This window comes from Labrus mixtus, chromosome 4 (genome assembly GCF_963584025.1).
Source record: "Labrus mixtus chromosome 4, fLabMix1.1, whole genome shotgun sequence".
Classification (NCBI taxonomy): Eukaryota; Metazoa; Chordata; class Actinopteri; order Labriformes; family Labridae; genus Labrus; species Labrus mixtus.
In genome coordinates, this window is record NC_083615.1 from 27,764,073 (window position 1) to 27,773,900 (window position 9,828).

The 9,828-nt window shown below is 43.0% G+C and overlaps 1 protein-coding gene and 1 long non-coding RNA gene across 5 annotated transcripts in view; one reads left to right on the forward strand and one right to left on the reverse strand.

The window, feature by feature from the left end:
• The window catches only part of slc45a3 (solute carrier family 45 member 3), a 44,567-nt gene extending 36,546 nt beyond the window's left edge, over nt 1-8,021 (forward strand). For all 3 annotated transcript variants that reach the window (XM_061036742.1, XM_061036741.1, XM_061036744.1), the window contains exons 5-7: nt 4,500-4,765; nt 4,855-6,612; nt 6,801-8,021. In XM_061036742.1, coding sequence (XP_060892725.1) covers nt 4,500-4,765; nt 4,855-5,316 — 728 coding nt within the window. In that variant the 3' untranslated portion in view covers nt 5,317-6,612; nt 6,801-8,021. The remainder of the gene's footprint in view (nt 1-4,499; nt 4,766-4,854; nt 6,613-6,800) is intronic.
• The window catches only part of LOC132973339 (uncharacterized), a 23,708-nt gene continuing 13,880 nt past the window's right edge, over nt 1-9,828 (reverse strand). Inside the window, exons 3-5 of one of the 2 annotated variants that reach the window (XR_009672985.1) lie at nt 4,468-4,746; nt 948-1,137; nt 1-578 (exon numbers count right to left, since the gene is read on the reverse strand). This is a non-coding gene — a long non-coding RNA (uncharacterized LOC132973339). Of the gene's footprint in view, nt 1,138-4,467; nt 4,747-9,828 lie in introns of both variants that reach the window. The other variant, XR_009672984.1, reaches the window with a different exon arrangement.

Below are 9,828 nucleotides of genomic sequence, written 5' to 3' on the forward strand. Positions count from 1 at the left end.
TACATTTAGAAACTTTTAATAATAATGAAGATAAACAGCAGCTCAATGAAACGAACGTGTTGTAGTCTGACACTTTCATCAGCCTTTTTAAAGACAAATGTGGGTGTGAGACATTTATCAACAATCGTCACCAGGTGCCAAACTGGAAATAAATAATCAGTCAAAATAGGAAGAGAAATTGAATCTAAATTAAATTAAATACATAAGATTCCCAATACACCAATAACACACAAATTTACAAGAAATGAGTTTGAATTGGGGCTGCCTGGTGGTGCAGTGGTTAGCGCTGTTGCCGCACAGCCAGAGAAAGTTAATGGTTCAAATCCCCATCTGACAGGAGCCTCTCTGTGTGGAGTTTGCATGTTCCCCCCATGCAATGATGGGTTCTCTCCGGGTACTACGGCTTCCTCCCACAGTCCAAAGACATGCTCGTTAGGTTAACTGGTGACTCTAAAATTGCCCCTCGGTGTGAATGTGAGTGTGACTTTGTCTGTCTGTGATTGACTGGCCAACAGTCCAGGGTGTAACCCCGCCTCTCGCCCAATGACTGTTGGGATCGGCTCCAGCCTTCTGCAACCCTGAACGGGAAAAGCGGTATAGATAAAGGATGGATGGAAGTTTGAATTGAAGGGAAAAATCACCAGCATCAAAAATGTATCAAAAATCACTAGAATGAGTCCTCTGTCAGACGAAAAGCCAACTCTCCCAGTCGACATATATATGATCATAAAACCCTGGAAAATCGAATAAAAGCTTCCGATCTAAGTTGCAATTAAGCAAATCATGAACAACAATGAAAACAAAGTTGAGTATGTTTGATTAAGACATCAAAACGAGAGAGAAATAAAAGAAATAAGCATAAATTGCAAGGCGGTAAAAGAATTGGTAAATACAAAAATGATTCTGTTGCTACTGGAGACATTATTATGCATCAACAGAAGACCTACCTTCTGACATGTCCTCCCCTCCACCACCTGTAAACATGTAACCTGGCACAGCGTCCATCCTGTCTTTGCCGTCTGCTCCGTCACCAGCTGGGCAGGATGCACACACATTCCTCCGGCACAGGTGGAGGACGCAGACAGCGCCTGTGTTCCTGCATGCCTACATACCTTCCTACTGACCTTATTGTGTGTCCTGTAAAGATGTAGAGCAATATGGACTCTCACGCAGGACACACCACGTGTTGAGAATTCCTGTTGGTTGTGCCACTGAGCAAGTTGCGAGTATACTCGAGCCGATCTCTCTCTCTCTCTCTCTCCACACACCCCCCCCCCCCCCCCCGCTCTTCAGAAATGTTCAAATATATACAGGCCGTCTTCATCCTTTTCCTGTTCCTGCTCTTTTAATCCGAGAGTCGTGTCACTAATCCTGCTCGACAGTCCTATGGCTTCATTCTTAAGCTATGCCAAAGCTAAGCTGTATGGTTCTACCTAAATATATCCTTTAGATAGAATGTGTACGGGCAGATAGACCTGAACAAATCCATCCTGTCAGTGGTGAGGAGAGAGAGTCTGATTTATTTTACCGGATGATGTTTTCGAGAGAGAACAGTAAAGAAGTGAACAGATGTGAGGCTGGTGTTCCTGCCCAGGTTGAGAAGTTACAGATGTTTTTAAAGTCTCTTTTTGTTTAGTGACGAGCCAGACTATTGAGTATTTCTCTTTTACTTAACAATGTGCCTTTCTATCCTCTCTTCTCATTTCATTACTGACTGTCCCCCTCTAATCCCTTTTTTTCGACCTCCCCTCCCTCCTCAATCTCCCTCTCTTGATTCCAGTTTTCAAACATTTCCTTCATTCTTTTCTCTCTCTAGCTCCCTTTCTACTATTGTTTACTTTTCACTTTCCCCATGTCTGCCTCTCTCTCTCTCTTTTTTCCTCCCTGTGCTCGCTGGACCTCTAGGAATGTCACACTCACAATGAATTAATGTCAAGAAATGAGCACAGAAAGAACATGTTCATTCAAGTCAGGTGGAGGGCCAAAGGACACGACTCCGAGGTCTGTGCGAGGCGCGTTTGTTCCATCTAAAACACAGCGGATGTTATGAAGCCACATCATTCAACCTGCAGATGTTCCTCTCCATCAACATGAAGCACTTTGTCTGTAGTTACATGGACTTAGTTATTCTTCGCCACAGATGTCTGAGAAGCTTGTGATGCAGAAACAGTCTGTGCTGTTCTCCTACGTTTTCAGTAGCGTTCTGGCTCCGTCCCTACATCTCCCAGGGCTTGGACTTTTGGTTTAGGTTAGCTTCTTTAGTGTTTGTGAAGTTGGCTCAGCAACTTTGCTTTCCAGGAGTAATACGATCCACTTCCTCATTTCTCATGAGTGATTTCTGCTCTGCTGCTGAACTTTTGACCCGACAGTGTTCACCGAGAGCGAGCCCAGATATCAGACTAATATAGGCTGAAATAAACGACAGAGCAGACATGTAGGCAGTCTATTTTCCATGGTTTAGGACTTCAATAAAAATAATTACAGCATGGAATAAACGAGACGATAAAGGAGAAAAAAACGCAAATTGAAAAATGTTCCAACAGTTCACTTCAAGTTATTAAAAAGTGAACAATGTTTTCAAAATGTTTGAATTCTTCCGTTCTGTCAAACCACAGAAATATGACTTTTCATTTTTTTTACAAGAAGTTAAAAGGGAGAATGCAACTTTTTCTTACGACTGTAACGTACTCATGAACTCAAACATGTATTCCTTCAAATCTACAGTTGAATCTTTGAGTTTAAAGTCTTTATCTTCACCTCTGGTTGATGTCAATGTTTCACTCTTTACTGTAAGTAATTTAAACGTCACATACAAACTGTATGTTTGCTGTTCTGGGATGAGATTGTTCAGTCAGAAACACTTAACAACATTAGATTAAAGCTTGTCTGATATCAGTTCATTTAAACTGAAGCCAGAATAAAAAAAAAAAAAGTATTTGGAGGCTTTGCAAACACAGATAACTTTTCTCAAGCTGAAGACTGAATCCCTTTTGTCAGCGCATTGGCACAACCTCATTAAAATACTTGACCCCCTGGTAGACTTGGACCAGAAAGGTCCCTGCCTGAGTAAACCTGCACGGGCCTGTGGGGGTCTTCCCCTCCCTCACATAAAAAGGATTTATAAGGTTAAAGCCATGACTGTCCAAGTCAGTCACCCCCTTAAGTGTGCCCATGTCACAGAGCTCTCTCTGACTCAGCCCAAACCATTTTTCTGTCTGTTCAGGCTTCAGCAAACATCTCACATAAAGATCAGTTGATACATCACAGTTTAAAGCTAACTCGTAGGGCTTTCACACATGCAAAAAAAACAAAAACCTCAGGAAAACCCTCCTGATATTTGCAGGAGGAACTGCATGTGTGAACGCAAACAGCTAAAATGTTTCACTCTGACTGTATCCAGAGTTTCTCCTGCCAGAGGTATTTTTTCCTGCAGAAAGTGAGATGATGTGAGAACGGAGCAGCATATATTATCAGGAGAATTGACCGTTTGCACGCGAGCGATGAGATCTACGGGCTCATAATAAAATGGCTTCATTATGTTTTCTGTTCTCCAGTATGTTCTTCTCCGCTCTTTTGTTGATATTGTGATTATGTAGAACTACACGTAGCATCGTCATAAAGGTAAATATTCTCATTATAGCGTCGTATAGCAGACTGATGCTTCATCCGCTACTTCTGCGTCATTCTTTTTATCTCACGTTTAACATCAGGAGACCCCCATCCCTCCTATCATCTGACAGAGATAGTCTCCTGCTGTGAGGTTCATGTGTGAAAGAACCACATCAGGAGGATGTAGGGGCAGTCCTCCTGAAATTCTCTCAAAAAGATTTAGGTGTGGATATGTGAAAACAGCTATACAGAAGATCTGGCTGTGGTCAGGCATGCTGCTCATCTTTCACTTGAATATGGTGACAGACTGAGATAATAAGTGGATATACAGATGTCAGAACGTTTCTGAACAGACAACACATTTACACAATCCAGTCATCATTACAGCTGGAGCTCCTATATAGTCTGATGTCCTTTTCAAAAATGCACAAAAACTCCTAAAACTCTCAGGCTGAGCTTTAGGTGTGAACGCAAACACCACGACTCTACCTGGACATTTTCCTGCCAGCCTCCTAGTAAAATGTCTGCATGGAAAATGTACCAAGGGGGGCATCTGGCAGGGTGATGACGTTTCATATCCTGTGACCTCTGCGAGACCAGTTCAATTTTCCTGCACATAATGAAACTTCTTCATACCGTCCTCTTGTCGCCATTCCTGTTCATTTGTTTAAATTGTAAATACATCCAATTACACAAAGTATTGATATAAAAGCAAAAAACTGTCATCATAGCATTGAACTCTCTTGCTTTGTCCAATACAGTTTGACTTCCATGATGTCCTCTTTAGGTCTTGTGTGAGGCAGGCTCTCCTGATATTTTCTAGAAGTGTTCCAGAGTTAAAGTGTGAAAAGGGCTCACCTGGTTGTAACACATGATGCGTTTCCTCTCAGGTATCCGTATGGGCAGCCTGGGCCTGTTCCTGCAGTGTGCTACCTCAACCTTCTTCTCCCTGATCATGAGTCGCCTGGTTCGCCATTTTGGCTCCCGGTGGGTCTACCTGAGCAGCATGGTGAGCTTCACGGTCTCTGCGTCCGTCATCTGTCTCTCCAAAAGTGTGGTCCTGGTCACCGTGATGGCCGCTCTTACTGGCTACGCGTACGCCACGCTGCAGACTCTGCCCTACACACTGACCTGCCACTACCACAAGGAAAAAGAGGTCAGTCGAGATTTCCACTTTAGATCAACAAACAGTGTGTTGACAAATTCAGTTATAGAGGTTAACTGTTATGTTTTATCTCGTTTCAGGTCTATATGCCAAAAACCAAAACCAAAAGCACGCTTAAAAATGGGATTGCAGCCAACCGGGACTCAGTGTATTTGACTCCAGCTGAAGGGGAGGATGGACTGAAGAACAAAACAGGGACTCCCTACGGACAAGCCTTCTTCAACCAGAACGGCTACGAGTACCTCCCGAGTCCGCTCAGCGCGAACGGCTCTGCTCACAGCCCCGGCGTCACTGAGCAGGAGGAGGCGGAGTCTGGGTTTGAGAAACGTGGCGTGGGTTTGGACTTTGCCATTTTAGACAGCACCTTCCTGCTCTCTCAGGTGTTCCCCACCCTCTTCATGGGCATGATCGTTCAGTTCGCTCAGAGCGTCACCGCCTATATCGCCTGCTCTGCCATCTTCGGGGCCGTCGCCATCTACTTGGCCAGACAAATCATCTTCGACCAAAAGGACCTCCTCAGGAGCCGAGACTTCAGTGGATAAGATGTGTGAGAGATGGGATTACAAATAATCAATCAATACTGTTTCCAGAATGCCTTGTTCCAGATCTGAACGCTCTGCGTTGGGGAGGTGTGTGTGTGTGTGTGTTGAAGCGGGTGGTGTGTGATCATCTCTCACAACTTTCTGTTGGGTTTCTTTTTTTCCTCAGGTACCAAAAACAGATTTACTGTAAAACTCATCAACCTCATTAACATTTAGGGGGTTCTTTATATAATGATCTTATCCTGAGCTATCCACAAAGTACGCTCTGTTTGTACTCAAGCAAAGAAGTAACATCTGTTTTTTACTTCCTCTGCAGCATCAACAATCATATCTGAACACTGGTCATCATCGGTGTGACAGGCTTGTCTTTCTTAACGTGTGAATGGATAGGTGAATCAATTATTTCTGCCTATTCCCTTCTAATTCTACTTCATGTAGGGGTAAAAAAAAAAAAAGGGTGACTCCAGGCAGCTCCGTAAGATAAGGAGACATGAAGACCTTAAAAAAAAGATTAAAATTTTATGTTTCTTTAAGTCCTTAGAGGAGGTCAAACTTTTATCTTAAATCTTAAATGTTACAAGATACAACTCAGTGTCATCTTTTAATTAAACACCCTTTAAGTGCCATTCAAACTAAACTCCATGCCCTCCGTTTGCTCCTTGAGATATTTTAAAGAGGACATATTATCCCCCTTTTCTAACTTTTCAAACAGTCCCCTGTGGTCTAAATGAAACATCTGTGCTGTGCTTTGGTCAAAATATAACATGAATCAAGCACCAGAGGAGGTTTGTGACCCTGTATAAACCAGCTCTCTCAGAACGCTCCGTTTTGGTGTGTGTGTCTCTTTAAATGCAATGAGAGAATGAGAATTTTGTACGCATACCCCTTTAAATCCAGTTGTACTCTGACATTGGGTCCCATTTAATGTGCCCCCCCCCCCCCCCATCAGTCATCCAGTTTCAATGTAAATATTTTAAAACATGGTTAGTGGTTATCCCTATGGGAATATTTTATGCAACCCATTGAGGTGAGGTCATTGCCTGTGGTGGTCTACAAATGAAGGGTTCTACTGGAAGTGGGTAAAATGTCATCAAGCGTCCTCTGTCTGGATAGTCGAGAGTTGTCTGGTGAAGTGCTCACTCTTCCCGACTACGACCCTGGTCTCAGGTTAGCCCGTTGTCCTTATGCCACTGATATACACTCCCTGCTGCCTAAGTCGTCATGTTTAACTGTATGTTTGAATGACAATCTCCAACATCCAGATATGTAATGCTCTACGTATGTGAACGTGTGTGTGTGTTGTGTGTGTGTGTGTGTGTGTGTGTGTGTGTGTGTGTGTGTGGGGGGGGGGGGGGGGGGGGGGGGGGGTGGTATAGTCTGCTCCTGATAGACCAAAAGCCAAAAAAAATCACGCAGTTATTGCAAATATTTGGTAACTGCAAATGATGCAAGAGAGTGGGCTTCAGCTTGATAGTGATGGGAAGGTCAATCTGAGTGTGTGTGTGTGTGTGTGTGTGAAAGAGAGTGTGTGAGAAAGAGAGAGAGTGTGTGTGTGTGTGCATACATAATGTGTTGAGCACAGTAAAAGCATGACTCATATTTACATGCAGGGCTGATAAACCTTAATGAGTTTGTGCAGATTATAAACTGTATTGACTTTAACGTGGCTCATGTGTTGCTGTATGTTTGCTATGTATTGTGTGCGTCCTTCAGTTGGACTCTTATAAAAATGGCGACGCGGTGTCAACGCAGCTCGTTTTCAATCAGTTCAGGAGTTCATATGAGCGTTTTGTATCCAGGTTGTGTGAGCCCCCCTGAGAGGGGATAAATGATGTTCAGTGGATACAAACAGTCCTGACGGATCTTATTCCCCGAGGTGTTCAGCAGAGGATTTGTTTGTCATGTTGACACTGCTGCAAAAGAGGAACACTCTAGCTACTAAATTGTCCTTTTAATCCCTTAAAGTGTCGAGCAGATAGCTGAAAAAGTGCCTGTACATTTTTCAAAACAAATTTTGTACATATGTGTTTATTTATTACGCTTTTATTACGGAATAGCTCGACTTAAACTACCGACCCCTTTGGCATCTTTCACAGGTGCGAGGGTGAAGGCTGTTTCTGTGAATAAGATAAATTATTTGTATAGATGTGGTGTAAAAAGCATCATCGAAAACTGTAATTTATTTTAACATTACCCACTTTTATCCTGTAGCTTTTGGTTACATCACAGAGTCCGTGCCTGATAGCGATAGGTATCAGATGAGAAAGCTGAACGTTATCAGATTTCCCCTTGTGGTTGCACACCCTGCATCAGCTTAAAACTTTATTTCTGTAACACAACTGAGATTCTGTGTGATTCCCTTACTGATGCAGCTTGTGCGTTTAAGTAGCCTCTTCATTTCGTCAATACTGCTTTATTTGGGTTTTACATAACCGCTCTGTTTGATTTTTAAACTGCAGATTTCTTTGAACTGAGCGGATTGTTTCGCTTTCAACCAAATCTCCTAATCAGATACTAAAGTGCCAGTGTCCCAACAACTGTTGTGTCCCAACTTGACTGATCCTTTAAGTTTTTGTCATTTTTCCACAGATGCATTCATCCATAATAAACAGTTGTGTTGTATTTTTCATTTGAAATCCATCAGTTTGTGTATGAATATGCAGTTACCAAATAGATTTTATACAAATTAAAGAACTGCATTGATACTGACGTGTCCTGGGGTGATTTTCAATACAACGCAACATTTTGACTTTAACACCACAACATGGGTCGATCACTTTTTATGTATGCAAGTGTAACCACCACGGGGGTCTCTGGGATTTCTGGACCCCCATGAAAAGCCTCTCCACAACAGCCTCAGTGAAACCTGTGACAATGCAACCACGCCTCCATTACACAAATGACCCATTCAAATGTTCCTCCTTCTTTTTGATACCACAACATTAACGAGGATACAGTCCCTCATTTTAATGATTGACACTTTTGAAAAGTACTGGAGCTTTAAAAAGAAAAGTGTTTTTTGTAGGAGAGGTGTGAAAGAGAAGAAAACATGCTGTTGAAATAGGTATAAGTATATAATAATAATAATATAAGTATATTGGCAATGCTTCGTATCAGTGCACCTTTGACAGTGTGACGGAGTTTGCTTGCAATCTTTGGTAATTATTTGGAAATTAGACAATATGGGGTGCTAAGGACTTCTATTATTGTTACAAAGACTTTGTTACACCCTTATAAATTATTGCAGCTTAACTTAAATAATGTAATATATAAGCACCTTTTTGCATTAGAATCATGTTAGAGCTTCCAAAGGCTTTTACTTATTTTGCTCAGAGTTAAGAATCATTTTCATTTATTTGTCCTACAGTATTTTACCCTTACTATGACAGTGATGACTTGGAGAGAAACAAATCCAAACAAAAACTGTACATTCATTTCAGGCTTCCTCTTAATCAGTCCCACTGTTCTCCCTCACTGCAGCGCCCAATACTGTAACCACTGTAACTATTTGGTATTATTTAACCTGAAGCTGATTTTGATTTACTTCTCTAAAGTAACTTTTCTGTATGAAACGTCCTAAAAACTCAATGCAGTTTGGAGGCCAGACACTGCAGACTGAACTGAAGTGGTTACAATGAACTTGGAAATGGTGCCATCCTTTGGATATTCTGAGGAACTGATGCGTGGAGAGAGACTGCTGGTGCGCAACTGCAACCGGCTCCGCTGACGCATGGGCATGCTGCTGGTGGCATTATCTATTACATGGAAAAGATGATAGGCTTTCATGTTGCAGGGAATGGCATGCTGACAATGTGTGCCATTGCATGACCAGGCCTCTCCAGTTTGCTGCGCATAGTTCTCACGATTGCGCCGTGAGAAATGCACGCGTTATGGTGGACTTGTAAAAATATGATACTTGTTTAAAATGCCACTCCGGGCCTCCGTTACCAAACCACACTGAGGGGAAGTCTGGGTTTTGCTCAAGGACACGTCAGCAGGGCGGATGCTGGCCGACACTGAGGGCTTGAACCTTTGATCTTACGGCACCCTGCTGGCGCTCCGGTCCAGCTGATCTGACATTTAGGCCCAGGAAAGCAGATTTGCTGGGAAAAGTTCTTGAGCGGCACAGCAGAAGAAGTGGGACCATAAGAGCCCTGTCATTGCTCTCCGGTGACAAGTGGGCCTGTTTTTACACCTTCCTTCTAAATAAGGAAGCGGCCTGACAGACATATGACCACCGACCCAATTTGGGAGCAGGCCTAGTGCCCCATCGCGTCCCACGGCCGCTGAACGCCACCAATAAGCTTTCTGCCCTTTCAGTGCAGCACTGACAGTACAGACTATTCCCATCAACTCTCCACAGACTTGCTCTTTTTTCCTGCTGTCAGCACGCGCTCTACCCTTGTATTGTCCCAGCGGTGAAGTCAGCATGATGTCATCCAGGGATGCGATAGCCCTGGCAAGGTTGAAGCAGGGTTTTCGGTGAGTGGTGGAGGATTTGTTCCGAACTCT